Here is a 20,443-nt window from a genome sequence, read left to right on the forward strand (position 1 = left end):
CTAATTATATGTTAGAATCACCTGTCTGGGGAACTTTAATAACTATCTATGCTTCACCCTGACCTATGAAATCTGAACCTTTGGTGGTGGGACCCAGACTTTGGTTTTAAAACTCCCTAGGTAGTTCTAATGTGCAGCCAAACTTAAGAACAACTCTGTTTTAAGGCAAAGGAGTGGCTTCCTCTCCACTTGGTTTCTCTACCTTCCCATTGGTGGCAAGTATCCTAGGGAAGGTAGGATACAGGGAGCCAGTTGCTTCTTAAACTCAACCTGACTAGAGTGGTTACTTTTTAAAAATTGCTAATTCCACTTTCAGATTTTGTTCTGATAAATTGTATCTAGATTTTTATCAAAAGTGCACATAGAAATTATAATAAGAAACCTTTTTTAGTTGTTTCACATTTGCTTTAGCAAAATTCAAAATGTTAGAATATCCCTCTGATAAACATTAGACAGCTATCTATCAACTAACATGTACCTCAGCGCCCAAAGGCCTGTACAAAATAAGGCTATAAATAGGTAGGAATTTAAATTTTCTAAAACTTTGGGTATTTTTCATGTGCTATGCTTTTTATATAGGTTTTATGCTATGTCAAATGTATATAGGACTTCAGTTATTGGTAATTCATAGTGAAAAATGTATTTCATGTTGACTTAAGTAAGCCACAGTGTGTGTTTAGCTTTTTTAAAAAAATGCCATAAAGCAATAAGCAAGAGAAAATAGCACAGAACACTCTTTTTTTAAATAAATATTTTATTGATTTTCCACAGAGAAGAAGGGAGAGGGACAAAGAGCCAGAAACATCAACCGAGAGAGATCTATCAGCTGCCTCCCGCATGCCCCCTACTGGGGATGTGCCAGCAACCAAGGCACATGCCCTTGATCGGAATCGAACCCGGGACCCTTCAGTCCGCAGGCCTACGCTCCATCCACTGAGCCAAACCGGTTTGGCAAGCACAGAGCACTCTTCATGAGAGAGCTCTGGTATGACATGGACTCAGGGACTCCAAGACTGATTGATTTCATATTGAGTCACTTCTTAGATGTGTCAAATTATATAATATATGGAGTAGTCAGTTTGGAATGCCAGTTACTTTTGTGGAAGCTGATTTCTTGGTATGATTTTTTAAAATGAAGAATTTAAACATCGTGTCCTTTTTGTGTATTAAGCTGTTCATTTTCTGAATTTTCTGATGATTCTATAAGTAAAGGTAGATTTGTAAGGGTTTAAATGACTTTATATAAATCTAGTTTAAAATATTTTCTTTGTCATTGATTTTAACCAACTTTTACCTATAGCTGTGAACTTCACAGATGTTAATGAAGAAAACAAAAACGACCTCTTCAGCGAAGTGTTTTCTTCCATTGAAACCTTGGCCCTTACCTTTGGGAATATGTAAGTAGAGGACTCTCATTTAAAGAATTTTGGGCCTAGGTATCTCAGTGAGAGTTACGTCACATAATTCAGTAAATACATGTTAAGTAAAGTGTTAACCAATATAAAATAGGATCACATTGGAAAAGCTTTGTACTGGGTTGTTTTATTACTATATTTGAAGGTGTCTTAGAGCTATTTAGGGGCAGCATTCATTTGCAAGTGACTGTGTGGTTTATGTGAATAGAGTCAGGAATTTATTTCTAAGGATATTATTGAAAAAAAATTATTCTGGATGACATGTTGAATGTAAATCCTGTGACATAGCAATATAATGACTTGTTTTTTTATTTCTTCTTTTTTTTAACTTCCCTCAATAGTCTGACAAACTTCCTTATGGGAGATGTAGGCAATGATTCATTATTTCGACTGCCTGTTTCTCGGGAAAGTAAGGTAGGGCAAATTTGTGTGAAAGCAAAGACACAACTTAATATTTGAATAATTTTCTAATCTTTATCTCAGCATACTCTTTTATAGTTTTTTATCTTAGCAAGAAAAACATCAATTTCTATTAAATATTATAATTTATGGTAGTTTCTGGAACAAAAATGTGATTGTATTTTTAAGTAGAACTATCATTTAAAAGAACATAGCTGATCATTTTAGTGTCTTATGTAATGAATCTTCTATATCATATGGTCCAAAATTTTAATAATTCTTAACCATTTTTCTCTCTTGGCATTGTCTTAGATCTTAAAGACTGTTGGAAACCTAAAAAAATAATGCAAGAAGTAAAGAAGTGTTCATATTTTCACAAATCCTACAATTTGTTTGTTACCATGAAATACTTATTAACAGACATGAATAGGTCTTAAGTCTCCCTAAGAGCATCCCTATAAGTATGTCAGAGGATTGGGTTCTGATTTCCAATTGAAAGAAAAATTGCTGTGAAATAATAGAACATAGAGGAATCTATGTAGAATATTTCTTTAAAGGTTTATAGTTGTAGTATTTTTATTTAAATACATGTTTTCACCAAATGCAAGAAATTTAAACAAACTTCATTAGGAACCTATATTGGTCATTTGCTGTTAAGGATGATCATATACAAAAAGGATTTCAACAAATATTTGGAAATGTGTCAAGTACTTGTAGTATAATCAAAATAATATAAAAGTTCTAGGTCTTTCTTAAAATGATACACAAAATATAAATGACTATGTGAGGCATTTGTTATGTGCTACAATATTGAGAAAAAAAACCTACTATTTATGAAGTCATACATTGATTAAGGAGGATAGTGTATAAAGCATATCAGAATGGTGAAGAATTTTAAGATCCTTGAATATTTTGCTATCGTTCATGATCTTTTTTTCATTGTTATCTTTTCAAACATTCTGCTAGTTCAGATGACGTGATAAAAATTATATCTGTGTCACAAGGCTCTGAACATTGTAACGTTTTGGTGTGAATCCTACTTCCTGTTTTGTGGACTCTGTTATGTATACAAATTATACTAATTCTTATAAGTACCGCGCGCTAACCGATTGCGCCACTGGAGCTCCACAAATTATACTAATTCTTAATAGGAAAATACTTTATGCTTTCTTTTTTCCTTTTGCGCATTGTTTTCCTTTTTGCAGTTTTTAATGTCTAGAGATTGAAATAAAATATATGATGATATAATACTAAAAATTAAGAAATTACTTTGTTTGATGAAGAGTTTGGAAAATGTATTTAAAAATAATAGCTGCCATTTATTTAATAGTGCTTATTATGTATTATGTACTGTGTGAAGCCTGTTTCATCTCAGTCTTTAAAATAGCCTTATGAAAGTAATGGTCTTATCCCCATTTTACAGATGTGCAAACTAAAATTAAGTGAACTTAAATTAAATATGTAGCCCTGTGACATATAGCTAATAAGTGATAGAGATGGATTTCAGTCCCAGGTCTCTTTGGTCTCTTTTGCATTGAATCCTTGCATATTTTATATTGCCTAACTAAATAGATCAAGTTTGTTTGTGATCTCACAATTTTGGTAGATAATGTTTTCCTGCACTGTCCAATAAGGTAGCCTCTTGCCACAGATTTTATTTAATTTTAAATAAAATTAAAAATTCACTTCTCATTTACATTAGCCACTTTCAAATGCTCAAATAGCTACATGTAGCTAGTAGCTACCTTATTAGCAAAGTTCTGCACTGTGCTTTCCAATAGACATTTAGAGAAAATGCTTGTCTATAATATAAAAGCATAATATGCTAATTAGACCAGATAGCCAAACAACCTTCCAGTCATTCAGGATGTCGTTCTGGATGAAGCCATGGCAACAGGGGCCAAGGCAAGAGGTGGTTAGGGGTGATCAGACAGGCAGGTGAGCAGTTAGGGGCAATCAGGCAAGTAGGTGAGTGGTTAGGTGCGATCAGGCAGGCAGGCAGAGTGGTTAGGGGCAATCAGGCAGGCAGGTGAGCAGTTAGGGACAGTTGGGCAGGCAGGCAGAGGGGTTAGGGGCAATCAGGCAGGCAGGCCAGCGGTTAAGAGCCAGCGGTCCCAGATTGTGAGAGGGTGCAGGCCAGGCTGAGGGACCCTCCCGTGCACAAATTTTGTGCACTGGGCCTCTAGTCATATAATAAAATGGTAAAAGGGCTGGAAGAGATAGGTCTTTGTCTTCTGTTTAGATAGCAATCTACTTAAATTGCTTATATAACTTCCTGACTAATATTTTTGAGATCTGCAGAATTTAATGTTTTAAATGGATTCATTAACATTAACTAATGCTGTTAGTAAACAATAAGGTTATTTATTCTTAGGCCTTGAGAACTACTGTTGTAAAAAGCTATACAATTCTTATAAAATGTTTTGACATTTGAACAGAGTTCTCAGGACCTTTGAGTTCTAAATACTTGAAATACGTTAGCAGGAATTATGTCAGCGTAACAAATTAGAGTGAAAAACTTCTGAAGCAAAAATCTATTACCGTCTGCTCTAATCTTAAATTTGTTTTCTTCCATGTTGTAAGTCTTTTGAAAATGTTTCTGTGGAATCAGTGGACTCATCCAATGAAAAAGGTAATGCATAAGGTACTTTAAACCTTTGTTAAACTGTTTTCAGTTAAATTCAATAAATGTTTTGAATTTTAATAAATGTTTTTGATCTCTTCCTGCTTAGTAACCTAATATGTATCTTAACATAAACTGACATGTAAAGTTTCACATATTAAACTTAAGGAAAAAAACCTGCTGGAGTAGATACTATGATAATAGATACTGATCAAGTATTACTAGGCAGGCCCTAGCTGGTTTGGCTCAGTGGGTAGAGCGTCAGCCTGCAGACTGAAGAGTCCTAGCTTTGATTCCAGTCAAGGGCATATCCCTGGGTTGCAGGCTCGACCCCCAGTAGGGGTTGTGCAGGAGGCAGCCCATCTACGATTCTCATCATTGATACTTCTATCTCTCTTTCACCCCTCCCTTCCTCTCTAAAAATCAATAAAAATGTATTTAAAAAATAAATAATTATTGGGCTGGTAACTTGATGTATAATAGAAATACACATTAAGATCAAGAATAAATTTTAACTTAAGTTTAAACTGTGACTTTAATTCTAAATTGGTTACTTGTATTTTTTAAAACTTTTTTATTTTTACTGATTTCAGAGAGGAAGGGAGAGGGAGAGAGAGAAACATCAATGATGAGAGAGAATCATCAATTGGCTGCCTCCTGCACACCCCCTACTGGGGATCGAGCCCGCAACCCTGGCATGTGCCTTGACCAGGATCCAACCCTGGACCCTTCAGTCCGCAGGCCGATGCTCTATCTACTGAGCCAAACCAGCCAGGGCATGTTACTTGTATTTTTAAAACGTGTTTTCATTGAAGAGCACGTTAGAATTTGAATGTTTCTTTGTTTATAATTACAGGCTCATATTTAATATGTGCTTCTCTTAATATTTTTATTTTCAGTACATTTTTCTCCTGCAGAACTAGACAGCATGCTGTTAAAGAACACTGACTCTGTAGAACTGGCTTTGTCATATGCGAAAACATGGTCAAAATATACCAAGAACATAGTGTCATGGGTTGAAAAAAAGCTTAACTTGGGTAAGTGGTCCTTTGGGGCATCTGATTAAATTTGGAGTGTAAGAACTAAATTGTTTGCAATTCATTTGCTACAGGCTATGAGTAATATGATTCCAAATTAGTAGCTGTTTCATTGTAGTAAATAAAATCATTGTCAATTTTCTCTTCTTGAAATAAGAAAGACTCTTCCTACAATAAATGTACTTACCAAACATTACTGTAGGGCAACCACTACATCTCAGGGCACAAAAGACAAATAGTATACTGTGTTTGCCTCTAAGAAATTCATACTTTTGTGGGTAAAAGAAATGCAATTATCAATATAATATGGCAAAAGGAGATAAAACCAACAATAGCTATATGAACAGAAGGCAGTGGAAACGTATAAGGAGCATATTAATAGCTGATATTTTCCCAGTGTTTATGGTTGACAAAATGCTTTTACATCCATTATTTTATTTAGTCCTTACCAAAACCCTGTGAAATAGGCAGGATAAGAATTGTTATCCTCATTTTACAGCTGAGACAAACAAGATAGGCAATTTGCTTAAAGTTAAGAGTGCAGATTTGCCTAAGATCACGTAATAGTAACTGGGATAATATACTAGAATTTACCCAAAACCTGTGAGAATGCCCTTCAGAATCACCTGATTAGTCTTATAAAAGGACAATATACAGGCGTAGGTCCCATTCCCCAGAGAGTTAAGGTCTAAGTGAGTGAGTTTTGAAGGTTTCCCAGTTAATTTTGACAAACAGTTCGGATGAAGAATCACTGCATCATATAATAATGTAAACTATTATTTCTGATCACTTTTTAATTGGGGAATCACAAAAATTTTGGAGTGTGGGAGGGGATAAATAATTTTTTTAAATCTTCTGATGCTTTCTTTGACCTTTTCAGAATTGGAGTCCTCTAGAAATATTGTTAAGTTGGCAGAGGCAACTAGAACTAACTTTGGACTACAGGTAAGTTTTCAGTGAACTACCAGGGTTCTGTACCAAGAGATTATGGTAGCTCATAGTCTCTTGATATGGAAGAGATTATTCAGATGAGCTCCGCCTGATAGTGCCTTGCAAAATCAGAAAATGTCATAGTTCATATAGGAAAGAACTTAAATGATAAACTTTTTGTTAACAGAACAAAATCCTTTTAAATTGACTTGGATACTCATTATAAAAAAAAACACCTAGGAAATTCACAATTTTATACGAATGTTATCTTAGCTACTAATTTTGCTAGTTTTATAATTAATTATTAATTTTCTTCAATATTTTTCCCATAGTCATATTTACAACTAGATATTTTTCTTTAAAATAAAGTCTACACTTAAAATTTCTCTTTTTGAAGAATAGTGGGGTGGGGGAGGGTCTGGAGCACTAGTGCAATTTCTATTGGAAAAATTACTTTCCATTTTTAAATTCTAGGAGTTTATGCCACTGCAGTCTCTGTTTACCAATGCTCTTCTTAATGACATAGAGAGCAGTCACCTTATACAGCAAACAATTGCAGCTCTCCAAGCCAACAAATTTGTGCAGGTAAAAATTTATATCTACAATACACATATTTAAAAATAACAGCATACCTTTAGAAAACAGCTTTTTCTCTTTCTTTTTTAAAAATACCTTGACAGCCTCTACTTGGGAGAAAAAATGAAATGGAAAAACAAAGGAAAGAAATGAAAGAACTTTGGAAACAGGAACAAAATAAAATGGTTAGTATTTTAATGGAGTTTTATCTACCTATTTGTGAATATTTAAATCATCTATAGTAGCCCACCTGGTGTGGCTCAGTGGTTGAGTGTCCACCCATGAACCAGGTCACTGTTCAATTCCTGGTCAGGGCACATGCCCAAATTGTGGACTTGATCTCCAGTAGGGGTTGTGCAGAAGGTAGCCAATCGATGATTCTCATCATTGATGTTTATTTCTTCCTTTTAAATATGTATTTTTAAATCAATTAAAAACATATTTAAAAAATCATCTGAAGTATATAAGCAACACCCTGAGAAGGTGCATATCTTACTGTATAGTTTTTCTGAGTTCTGTATTAACTGTCTTGCTGAATATGCTGAAGAAACCTATAACTTCGGGTTTCTTTCTTATTCTCTATTTAATACTCTTTTTTTTCCCCCTGTATAGCTTGAAACAGAAACTGCTCTTAAAAAGGCAAAATTGTTATGCATACAACGTCAAGATGAGTATGAAAAAGCAAAATCTTCCATGTTTCGTGCAGAAGAGGAGCATCAGTGTGCAAGCGGTGGATTAGTGAAAAATCTTAATAAGCAGCTAGAAAAAAAGCGAAGACTAGAAGAGGAGGCTCTTCAAAAAGTAATAATTTTTGTTGTTGTTATTTGCAAGTTGAATTAGCAATAATCTGTTAAAGTTTTGGTTCTCAAACTTCAGCATGCATCAGGATCACCTGAAAGACTTCTTAAAAAGACTGCTGGGCCTCACTCCCAGAGTTTCTGATTCAGTGTTTGCCTCAGACAACTTGCATTTGTAATAAAGTGCCCAGGTGATGCTGCTACTGGTGGGGCTCCACACTTTGAAAACCACTCTGCTAAAAGACTTTTGCTTATCTTTTGAATTTTTGGGTTTGTTTGTGAAAGAAGTATCTTAGAGAAAGCAGTAGTTTAATATTTTTGACATGATTCTTTATGAATGTATATGTGTATTAATCTCAATACCTGATAACAAGGCGAGGCTGAAGCTTTGTCTTTATGAAATATAATTTGATAAATTCTGTAAGAAGATTATATAGACAATGGTAAATATAAGTAGAAAAGGCTGTTAAAGTAGAATTGGACATTTATTTTATAGACAAACAATATACTAACTGCAAATTGTACTTGACTATTCACTGATATTAAGTTCCCTTGAATCACTGACCAAAACAAATTATCTTTAAAAATATGCTATTTAAAACATAAAATACCAGAATTTTATACATAAAGGCTTTTAATTATTATTATTATTTAAATTTATCTTTGTTGTTGAATGTATTACAGATGTTCCCTTTGTTTTGTTATTTTTTTCCCATTGATCCTCTCTTCTCTGCACCCGCCCCTCCCAAGCCTTTGCCATACTATTATCTGTTATTTAAACTGAGCTTTCCTGCAGTAGTATTTGTTTAAAATATAGATTCTGAGGATTAGTGTTATTTTTTTTCTGTGTTACTTCTGAAGGTAGAAGAAGCAAATGAACTCTATAAAGTTTGTATGACAAATGTTGAAGAAAGACGAAATGATGTAGAAAATACTAAGAGAGAAATTTTGGCACAACTCCGGAAACTTGTTTTCCAGTGTGATCTTACCCTTAAAGCTGTAAGTAATTTCTTCAGTACTTTAATGGCAGGAGGGGGGAAAATTATCTGCAGAAGGGGAAGAGAGATGCTTGATGTGTCATGATAAAATTAAATCCAATGATTCTTATGGGATTTAATGTCTACAATTAATGGAACATTTAGAGTTTTAAAATTGGCTAAATTTTTAATAGCGGTTTGAGTTACATTTTTTTATCTGGTTCCCCATACCCTCACCTCATGAGTAGATGGTTTGTTTAATTAAAACTGATGTCTGAGACTTTGAAATTGCCTTTATGCCACTGTTTATTTTAGCTTTGTTGACAAAATGGATTTGACCCCTGAAACTTCTATCACACTGCGAGGTGTGTTTATCAAAAATCGAGTAAAATAAATATTAAAATTGAGCCCAGTGATTTATTTGAAAACAAAATAATCCTGCCCTTAAGTGTTTTCGTTTGCCTCTTTAAACTTGTTTTTGTAAAAAACAAAATGTTAAAAAACCCACCTTTTTGGGGGGGTTGTACATTTTACAAATTTTCTCATATGCATAAATTTGTATAACCACCCACCATGACAATTAGGATTCAGAACAATTCCACCACTTTAGAAAATTTCCTCATACTGCCTCTTTGTAGTCAAATTCTCCACTCACCCCTAACCCTAGGCAAATACTGATGTGTCCCCCATCTTTCTAGTTTGGTCTTTTCCAGAGTTTTGTATAAATGGAATCATTAGTATGTTACCTTTAGAGACTACCTTCTTGTACTCAACATAATACCTTTGAGATTCATCAATGTTATGCATGTATTAATAGTTCATATCTTCTTTTTTAAAAAAATATATTTTACTGATTTTTTACAGAGAGGAAGGGAGAGAGATAGAGAGTTAGAAACATCGATGAGAGAGAAACATCGACCAGCTGCCTCCTGCACATCTCCTACTGGGGATGTGCCCGCAACCCAGGTACATGCCCTTGACCGGAATCGAACCTGGGACCTTCCAGTCCCTAGGCCGACGCTCTATCCACTGAGCCAAACCGGTCTCGGCATATCTTCTTATTTCAAAGTAGTATTCCATTATATGAATGTGTATCCATTCACCAATTGGACATTTGTGTTGTTTCCAGGAGTGATTATGAATAGAGCTACTATGAATATTTGTTTATAGGTTTTTGTGTTAATGTAAGTTTTCATATTTCTAGGGTAAATACCTAAGCGTGAGATTATTGAGTGGTATGATAAATGCCTGTTTCACTTTATAAGAAATTGCCAAAATGGTTTCCAGGGAAGCCATAATATTTTTCATTCTAACTAGTAATGTATGAGAGTTTTAGTTATTCTGCACCCATAACTACATTTATTAGTTTTTTTATATTTTAGCTGTTCTAATAAGTGTGTAGAAGTAGCTGTTTTTTAACTTGTGTTTCCATTATGACTAATGATATTGAGCATCTTTTCAAGGGCTTATATGCAATCTGTATTTTAACTGTGTTTTAAAAATTAAGTTGTTTTCTTAATGTTGAGCTTGCATATAGTATCTTAAGGTCTCCTCTTTATCCTTTTGGCAGTATCTTAAATATTTATGGAATCTAATTTATCAGTTTCTTCTTTCATGTGTCATGCTTTGGTATCACCTCATCCAAGGTCACAAAGATTTCTTTATTTTCTACTAAAAGCTTGATATATGATCCATTTTTAGTTAATTTTTTATCTAAGGTGTGAAGTGTAACTTGAGGTTTGCTTTTTTGCATATGGATGTTTTATTAAAATTATATCCAGCAGATTTTAATTTTTGGAGGTGACTGAATGCTGACTTGGAGTGGTCAGTGTTGTTGAAAGGTGGGGACATGCTATGCTACACAGGGCCACAGGAGAAATACCAGGTATGGTCAAGCAGAGTGGGAGTGAGGGGAAAGGTGAATACAGACCCTTAATTGAGGGTTCCAAGGAAAAGGCAATATAAGGCAGGGTAAGCAATATAGGAGTGGCTATTTTGAATAATTCCAGTGGGCTTTAAGGTATCGGGATGGTCTCCAGTTGTTTGATATCAGGCCCTGGGATGATATATGGCATGGGAAAATATTGCCTTGGTGAATGAGAGATGATGAGGTAGTTGGAATTGCATATGAAAGATGTGCTCCCAGGCTAAGAATTGGCTAGCCCTTGGAGGAGCAGTCACTCCCCTGCCAGCAAGCTTTTTGAAATGTCAAAATAACGTTATAAAATAAAGAACATGATTAATACAGGTGTCAACTTGTTCTAATACCATTTGTTGAAAACATTGTGTCATCTCCATTGAATTGACTTTGCATCATTGTCAGAAATCAGCTGACCACATTTTTGTAGGTCTTCTGGAGTCTCTATTTTGTTTCATGGATGAGTGTGTCTGACCTTTTGCCAAAAACCTCCTGTGTTGATTACTGTTGCTTCATAGCAAGTCTTAAGATCAGGTAGTGTGTTATCCAACTTTATTCTTTTTCAGAATTGTTTTGAGCATTTAAGAGCCTTTGACTTCTATTTTCTGGAAGAGATTTTGTAGAACTGGTGTTTCTTTAAATGTTTGGTGGCAAAAAAAAATGTTTGACATTCCCTGGTGAAAGCATTTGGGCTTTGAGTTTTCATTTTTAGACAATTTTTTCTGTATATTCAGTTTCTTTGGTATATGCCTAATTGATTTAATTATTTATTTTTGGTTGAATTTTTGGTAGTTTGTAGCTTTCATGGAACTGGTCTCGTTCATCTAAGTTGTCAAATTTGTGTGCATAGAGTTGTTCATAGTATTCTCTTACCCTTTTAATGTTTGTGGTGATATTCTCTTTCAATCCTGGTAATTTGCGCCTTCTTTCTCTCTCTTTGGTTAGCCTGGCTAGAAGTTTATAAATGTTCTTTTCAAAGAAACAGCTTTTGATTTCATTGGTTTTTCTTTTTTTGTTTTTTAAATGTATTTCTGCTTGATTTGGGTTTATTTTGATTTTTTAAATTTTTTTTCTAAAATTTATTTTTTGCATCATCATTTATCCACCCTATATCCTTCTCTACCTCCACCCACTATCCTACCTGCTCCTACAATCATCACACTGATGCTTTTTAAAAAAATTATTTAAAGGTGGAAGCTTAGATTGTTCATCTAGACCTCCCTGCTTTTTAAACACACGTATCTAATGATTTAAATTGCCCTCTAAGCACTGCTTTTCTACATCTCACAAATTTTGAATTATATGTTTTTATTTTTGTGCAGTTAAGAATGTTTTTTAATTTCCCTTGAGACTTTATCTTTGACCTGTAGAAGTTTATTGTTTAATTTCCTTTCCTAGCTATCTTTCAGATACTGATTTCTAGTTTAATTCTGTTATAGTGGGAGGAATACTGAGTATGAGTTCAGTTGTCTTAAATTTGTCATGGTTTGTTTTATGATTCTGTCTTGGTGAATGTTCCAAGTGTGCACTTGATGAAAACAATGTTTATTTTGCTGTTTTTGGCTGGAGAGTTCCATAAATGTCAATAAATTCCTGTCAGTTTATTGTGTTATTTATTTCTTCTATGTCCTCGATTTACTTCTATGAATTGCTGAGAAAGAAATTTTAAAGTTTTTTGAAATATTGCATATTTTTAGTTCTACCCATTTTTGCTGTATATATTTTGAAACTCTGTTAGATACTTACACATTAATAACTTATATACTAGTATTCTTGGTGAATTGATCCTTTTAACCTTATGAAATATTTTTTTATCCTGGTAATTTCCCTTCCATTTTAGTGTACTTTATTTTACTATTGATATGGCTATTTCAGTTTTCTTGTGCCTTATTTTTAGCATGATTTATCTTTTTCCATTTTTTAATTTTTAACTTGATCATCGTATTTAAAGTGAATTCCTTATATGTCATATATAGTTGCCTTGACTTTTTTATTTTATTTTATTTTTTTATATATTTTATTGATTTTTTTACAGAGAGGAAGGGAGAGGGATAGAGAGTTAGAAACATCGATCAGCTGCCTCCTGCACATCTCCTACTGGGGATGTGCCCGCAACCAAGGTACATGCCCTTGACCGGAATCGAACCTGGGACCTTTCAGTCCGCAGGCTGATGCTCTATCCACTGAGCCAGACCAGTTAGGGCTATTTTATTTTTAAAGAATAGTTTATTGATTTTAGAGAGAGAGGAAGGGAGAGGGAGTGATACCGATGTGAGAGGGAAACATCTATCGATTGCTTCCTCATGCCACCTATCAGAGATTGATTCCGAAACCCGGGCTTCTGCTATGACCTGGAATCAAACTGGTAATCTTTTGGTACATGGGACAACACCCAAGCAACTGAACCACACTGGCTGGGGCTGTCTTGACTTTTTAAAAATCTGTTTTGACAAATCTCTTTTTAAGAGAGTGTTTAGACAATTTATATTTAATTATAAATATATTTCAAGATTTAGGTCTATTTCATTATTGGTTTTCTGTATATATCTTATGTTTCCCTTTATTTGCCTTTAGCTGCTTATTTTAATTTACTTAACTTACATTTTTACCTATTTAATTTACTTAATATAGGGATCAGCTAAAGTAGGTTTACAGTTGTGAATATGTAAGTTTATTTTATTTATTTATTAATTATTGTACTATTTATATGTACTATGTAGACCTAATCCTGTATAGAATTTTTGCCCAATCCTGTATAGATTTAATCTATTTTATTCTCTATTATAATTATATTTTAATTTATATAATATTCTTTTTTAAAAAATATATTTTATTGATTTTTTACAGAGAGGAAGGGAGAGGGATAGAGAGTCAGAAACATCGAGAGAGAAACATCAATCAGTTGCCTCCCACACTCCCCCTACTGGGGATATGCCCACAACCAAGGTACATGCTCTTGACTCAAGGGCCCACAGGCCGACGTTTTATCCACTGAGCCAAACCGGTTAGGGCTATATAATATTCTTATCCACCTTTTAATTTAACTGTTATCTGCATTTTTATTTATTTGTTGGTTTTTTTACTGTATTTCTTTGTATAGTTTTTGTTAATGGTTGCACAAAGGATATACAGGGTGGGGCAAAAGTAGGTTTATAGTTGTGAGTACACAAAACACATAGTTTATTCTTGTATTATTATTCATTACTTATTGTATTATTTTCCAAATGAATAACTATAAACGTACTTTTATCCCACTCTGTAGTGTGTATATTCCTTCTGTAAGCAGAATCTGTCTTTTGAAAAAGATTTCCCATGTTATTCATTTGCATATTAATTTTTTTAAAGCACTTGTTTAGAGAGGTTATAAATAACTTGATCAAGGTCACCCAGCACACAAGTTGCAACAGCGGTTCTCAACCTGTGGGTCAAGACCCCTTTGGTGGTGGAACGACCCTTTCACAGAGGTTGCCTAAGATCATCCTGCATATCAGATATTTACATTACAATTCATAACAGTAGCAACATTACAGTTATGAAGTAGTAACGAACATAATTTTATGGTTGGGTCACAACATGAGGAACTGTATTTAAAGGGCCAGAAGGTTGAGAACCACTGCAGAGCCTATGCTCTTAAATCCTGTGCTGTCTTGCTGAATGATTATTTAGTCTGGGTTTGAGCAACTCCAAAATTAGTATGATGTTTATATTGAGCCAAAAAAAATCTGTTTCCTGTGGACCTTTGAAGTCATACTATACTAATGTAATCCCTTTTCCACAGACAACATTTTAAATATTTAAAGATAATTATTGTCTTCCTTCTCTGTTTTTTTTTTCATATTAAATATCCCAAAATATGATTACTTTTTTCCATATCACATGGTTTTAAATTCTCCCATGAGCTGCAGTCTTGTTTGTCTACATTCCTCTTAAAAAGTGATGCTACTTGGTAATACAATTATGATTTTCTTTAATTTGATGTTATGTGAACAAGAAAGAGGTTGACTAATTTTGTATATAATACATCTGTATTTATAAATGGCTACTAGTTACATAAAAGAAAGGTAAAACAGATACCTGCTCTCAAGGAGTTTAGAATTAACATATACTGAAAAATTGGAAAGCAATATATATCAGTGTATGAAGTAAACTTTAAAGTTCAAGTTCCCTAAACTTGAACAAATTCCCAAACTCATGAAAATCACTACAATATGTAATGTATAAGGACAGTTTATATAGAGGTTCTATAGGTGTATTTGTGAATAAAATTTCTTATTGTTTTTTGAACCAATTTAATCAATCAGTGTTACTTGTTCTGAATGGCATTATTCACATTTATTTATTTATTTAATTTTATTGTTTAGGCATTATTCACATTTAAATATAAGCAAATACTAAATCCAACAACATTTCTTGATTATAGATATTATCTTCTAGGTAAAAACTGTGACTTTCTCCGATATACGTTTTCTTCTCCTCCATCAAAAAAATTGATATTTTTTGGTGACTTATTTTTCAACACCCCCAAATTGTTTTTAAAAATACATGTTTCCATTCTAGGATATATCATTGCATATATATTGCAGAAAAAGCAAAATCATTTGAGATATACAGATGATAGACAATCAGGTTCATTCACTATATTAAGGAACATACACAGATTTATATCCCCCAAAAATAGTTATATTATGGTCATTAAGGATTATGTTTGAATATTCAAAATTGTCTTGAATTTTAAAGCATTGAAGTATGTGGGATGTAGATCATAATTAGTTTCTAAGTGAGAGGAAGGAGAAATGTGCAAGGTAGTCACTAAAGACCTAATCAAATCATTGGGCTTTGAAGAATGGGATAAATTAGAACAAGAGTGTTTTGGGGTTTTTTTTAGAACGTTCAAGAAAACTATCATTTAAAAAAATTGTAGATATGAAATATATTGAACAAAAATTAATTTTTATATTATTGCTCATTTAAGTGGGAGAAATTTTTCCCATTGATTTGAAATTATGGAAAATTGTAGTTTATCAGCTGTCAGAAAAATTTACACTAATTCTTGTGCCCACGCAGTAATAAAAATTAGATGTAGATGACAAAAACTGGGCATAGAATTGGAAGTCCTGTGTGCTTGAGTGAGCAATACCAGAAAACATACAAAATTACAATATGACCTGGACTAATAACACTTCCTATTATTCTTTATTTGCTCATTTCCACAAATGTGGACACTGCTAACTATTGGGAACCTAGAAGAAAGGGACTAAATCCCTGATTCAGAAAACACAGTGAGGGACAGAAAGGTCTAAAGGGACATGATGGTTTTTTAGGTGCCTGTGGGCCACTTCAGTTAAGATGCCTATCAAGTCCTAGAGGAACTCCCACCTGGAGACCTCACTTTAGCATTTCTGTTAAGTATGGGAGAAGGCTGAATAATTTAGGGAAGATATATTTAAGATTGGGCTACCTATATATATTATTGCTTAAGTCTTTTATTATTAACTAGGGCCCAGTGCACGAATTCACGCACTTTGAAAGGAACTGTGGGCTGCGAGGCTGCGGTAGGCACAGGGACGGTCTTGGCTCATCCTCCACACCCTTGCCCGGCCCCTCCTGCTGTAGCCCCTGGTCCCCTCTCTGCTGGCAGCCCCGCTCCTGCTGCCGCCACTCCCACATGCTGACGGCGCCAGCCCCACTTGCACCCGATGACAGCGCAGAGCAATTGGGGCCAGTGCCAGCAGGGGGTGCGAGCGGGGCCGGTGCCGTGCGCTGACAGCGCCAGCTCCACTTGCATCAACTGACGGCGTGGAGCGATTGGGGCTGGTGCCAGCAATGGGTGCGAGCGGGGCTGGCACCGTCAGCAGGTGTGAGCGGTGGCTGCTGCCCCGATCACCCCTCAGGAGCAGGGGGAGGTGGAGAAGTCCTCAGAGGTGATTGGGGCCGGCAGCCACCATTTGCACCCGCTGACAGTGCCAAGAGATCAGGACTGGTGCCAGGTGCGAGTGGAGGCTCCAGTGCCGGCAGCAGGTGTGAGCGCTGGGTGGGACCGTGGCGCGTGGGAGCAAAGACTTTTCAGTAACCACCAGAGGCTCACCCCGATGACAGCGACTGGCGCCCACCTTGGTCTGGTGCCCCCACTCATCTGATCCATCATCCCACCGCAGCGGATACCTGCCATGTTCCGCACTCTGCTGCCTGCTGCTGCTGCCTGCCATGTTCTGCACCCGCCCCCTGGTGGTCAGCGCACATCATAGCGACCGGTTGTTCAGTTGTTCCACTGTTTGGTCTATTTGCATATTAGGGTTTTATATATATATATAGATTTTCAGAGACATTCAGCAGGTGAATTGGTTATACCAGTCTATTCATTTGGCTTTTCAAATTGGTGTTTTTAACTAGATTCATAGAATTTATTAAAAGTATTACAAATGTATAGTTACTTTTAGGATCAAGAAAGTAAGTCCAGTTTACCATTAAATGGAGATTTTCCTGATCATAGCTAGTTGCTGAACTTAAGCTTTACCATTTGTAGTTTGAATTTCCTTTGTTCTGTCTATGGCCATACCACCCTGAACGCGCCCGATCTCATCTGAATTTCCTTTGTTCTTTGAAAAATTTAGGGTACAAATAAGCTGTTCTGTTAGGTGCACTTTTCAAGTACTATTTGTGATGAGTTTTAGTTGTCTTTGAGGAATGCTTGTCTACCTTGGAAAAGACTTAGATGCTAATCATAAGTTCAACATATCATTTGGTATATCCAGAGCATGAAGAGGAAACATGACAGTCTTTGAAATAACATTAAGCCAATGAAATTTGGCATTCATTCACAGTCCCCACCCAGGAGACAGAGTGGCATTTAAAAATACGTCATATCAGTTGCACTTATATTTTTCTTTTTTGTTCCCCTTTTTTTAAAAAAGTGTCTTTATTGTTGAAGGTATTACAAATGTTCCCATTCCTCCCCCCCCACCCCATGCCCCCTTCCACCAGTTCTACTCCATTCCAGGCCTTTACCACCCTATTGTCTGTATCCATGGTTTTATGGGTATGTGCATGTAAGTTCTTTGGTTAATCTCTACCTGTCCCCCTTATCCCTTTGAGATCCTTAGTGTGTGCCATGCTTTCATGCCTCTGGAGTTTATTTTCTTCATTAGATTCTACGTATAAGTGAGATCATATGATACTTGTCTTTCTTTGACTGGCTTATTTTACTTAGCATAATACACTCCAGGTCCCCACAGGCTGTCTCAAAGGTTAGGAGACCCTTTTTTACAGCTACATAGTATTCCATCATGTAAATGTACTACACCTTTTTTTATCCATTCATCTACTGATGGGCACTGGACTGTTTCCTTTTTATTGAATTTATTGGGGTGACACTGGCTAGTAAAATTATCCAGGTTTCAGGTGCACAATTCCACAGCACAACATCTATACACTGTATTGTGTGTTCACCACCCCAAGTCCAGTCTCCTTCCGTCACTGTCCCCCATATACCCTCCTTTACCTCCTTCCACCCGACTCCCAGCAGTCAGCACACTGAGTTTTTTCTCTTTTTTTCTTTTTTGTTCAATCCCTCCACCACTCCCCAACCCTCCAACAGCTGTCCAGACTCTTTTAATGTGGTTTAGATGACTGCCCTCCTTTTTGCACCCACCTTTTCAATATGCTTCAGTCATATTGACCTTTCATCTGTTTCTTGAGTGCAACAAGCTCTTTCCCACTAATTCTTGCCCTTGGGTCTTTTGTCTGGATTGACGTTCTCCCTGAAGCTTTTCATTCATTCTTATGTCCGTTCTCAGTTCAAATACTATATCCTCAGAAAGGCCAGTACTAACCTACCATGTCAGAAGTAACCTTCCATAAACATGTATCTGGTCATATTCCATAACTTGACAGTCTTACATAATATTATTAGTTATTTTCACTACCAGAAATTATCTTATTTACTTAATCCGCTCTCTCTGTTTGACACCAGTCTGAGGAGAACTTAAACTCAATGAGGAGTGGGGTTTCATCTGTTTGCTATATTATACCCAAAGCCTAGGGTTTTGTGAACATTAAATTAGTTAATTCATGCATTAAAGTAGTGAAGTTCTCAGAATGGATCTGGCATATTAGAAGCTCTGTCAGTTGTTATATTGTTGTTATTGTTACATTAAGTGGTAGCACTGATAACATATTTACACATTTACAGAAACTCAGTGGAATAATGTACTTTGAGTAGCGTATATTCAAAATAATATCTAATTATAAAAATGTAGTACTCTAGGATACATTATACATATAAAGCATTTCTATTTTTATAGGATTGAAAAATGAATATCAAAATAATAGTGCTCTGATTAGAATTTCCCCCCACATTTTCATGTAAGAGTTGAGACAATTGTGAACAGATCATTCGAGTACAGAGCTGAGGATCCTCAAAAATACATTTACCTCCCAAAGCTATGAACCAGAAGGGATACGGAGTTGTGTTTTTGAACTTTTTGGTTTAAGCCAATTTTACTGGAAATGATTACTCCTAGATATTGGATTAAAACTTACATTTTCTGAATCTAGACCTTGCACAAAGTCAGGCAACATAGTATGATTACGATGATATTCAATGTTGTTTACTTCACTTTATTCCTTTTCCTTGGTGTTGTCACTTGAAGTAAATGTATCTTTACATAGCATTCTGTATATCATGTTATTTTGACTTTTGTCTCTTTCTGTGATCATAGGTAACGGTTAACCTTTTCCAAATGCAACAACTACAAGCTGCCTCCCTCGCAAACAGTTTACAGTCTCTCTGTGATAGTGCCAAACTTTATGACCCAGGCCAAGAGTATAGTGAATTTGTCAGGGCCACGAATTCGACTGAAGAAGAAAAAGTTGATGGGTAAGTGTGAATGTACAGCTAAATTTTTTTCAAGAGATAAAATATTTATTGCTAAGTTCCTATTCTGGTATAAAGTGGTATCTTATTAAAGTAATATTGGCAGAATTGGCTTTACTTTTTTCTGAATTTTTAAATATTACTTAAGATGTAACTCATTTAAGAGTAAAAAAGCTTTCTATTTGACCCAGAGCTCAGATCTTTAAGATTTAGGAATCTTTTGAGAATGACAAGTCATGGTTATACCTATTTTGAATGAATAGTATGCAGATTTAACCTTCATTTTCCACAGCAGTTATACTAGAAAAGTTGAACCATGACATGAATTGACTTTACTTTTGCTACTCTTTGCTATATTTCAGCTATAATAAGTATAAATGATTAAGTTTTACTCATACCTTCTTTAGGAAGTTGAACCATATAATAGGATTTGTTCTTAATATTTAGTTAAATTATTCTGCATTCATTAAATTAACATTTTTCTGAAAACAAAATAAACTAGGTTTATTATTAGTCATCCTCAGTGATGAATTTTATTTGGGTTTTTCTTAGGAATGTAACTAAGCAATTAACAAATAGTTCCCACTCTTCTGGATATGGACCTGCTGACTCTTTAGAGGACGTTGTGCGCCTTCCTGACAGTTCTAGTAAGATTGACGAGGACAGATGCTCCAACAGTGCTGATATCACAGGTAGGTATTCACATTAAAGACACCACTAAGTTTATGTAATATCAAGTTGTTTAAATGTGATTATTAAATGGGTTGCAACCCTAGAATTTAAAAATCAGGCCTTGAATTGTAACTCTATGAAGCCTTATTCACAGTTTTAAACACTGTGCTTGTTTTAAATTGATTATTGATTATGATTAAAGAAACTCGATTTATCTCATTTTATAT

The 20,443-nt window shown here is 35.0% G+C and overlaps 1 protein-coding gene across 2 annotated transcripts in view; it reads left to right on the forward strand.

Annotated features, from left to right (window-relative positions):
- The window catches only part of ARHGAP29 (Rho GTPase activating protein 29), a 59,312-nt gene that overhangs the window by 22,764 nt on the left and 16,105 nt on the right, over positions 1 to 20,443 (forward strand). The window contains exons 3-13 of one of the 2 annotated variants that reach the window (XM_006763679.2): positions 1,301 to 1,397; positions 1,757 to 1,829; positions 4,398 to 4,446; positions 5,337 to 5,474; positions 6,355 to 6,419; positions 6,879 to 6,989; positions 7,085 to 7,165; positions 7,593 to 7,781; positions 8,639 to 8,776; positions 19,390 to 19,547; positions 20,097 to 20,236. In XM_006763679.2, the coding sequence (XP_006763742.1) occupies positions 1,301 to 1,397; positions 1,757 to 1,829; positions 4,398 to 4,446; positions 5,337 to 5,474; positions 6,355 to 6,419; positions 6,879 to 6,989; positions 7,085 to 7,165; positions 7,593 to 7,781; positions 8,639 to 8,776; positions 19,390 to 19,547; positions 20,097 to 20,236 (1,239 nt within the window). The remainder of the gene's footprint in view (positions 1 to 1,300; positions 1,398 to 1,756; positions 1,830 to 4,397; positions 4,447 to 5,336; positions 5,475 to 6,354; positions 6,420 to 6,878; positions 6,990 to 7,084; positions 7,166 to 7,592; positions 7,782 to 8,638; positions 8,777 to 19,389; positions 19,548 to 20,096; positions 20,237 to 20,443) is intronic. The other variant, XM_006763680.2, reaches the window with a different exon arrangement.

Source organism: Myotis davidii, unplaced genomic scaffold (assembly GCF_000327345.1).
Source record: "Myotis davidii unplaced genomic scaffold, ASM32734v1 scaffold1335, whole genome shotgun sequence".
Taxonomy (NCBI): domain Eukaryota; kingdom Metazoa; phylum Chordata; class Mammalia; order Chiroptera; family Vespertilionidae; genus Myotis; species Myotis davidii.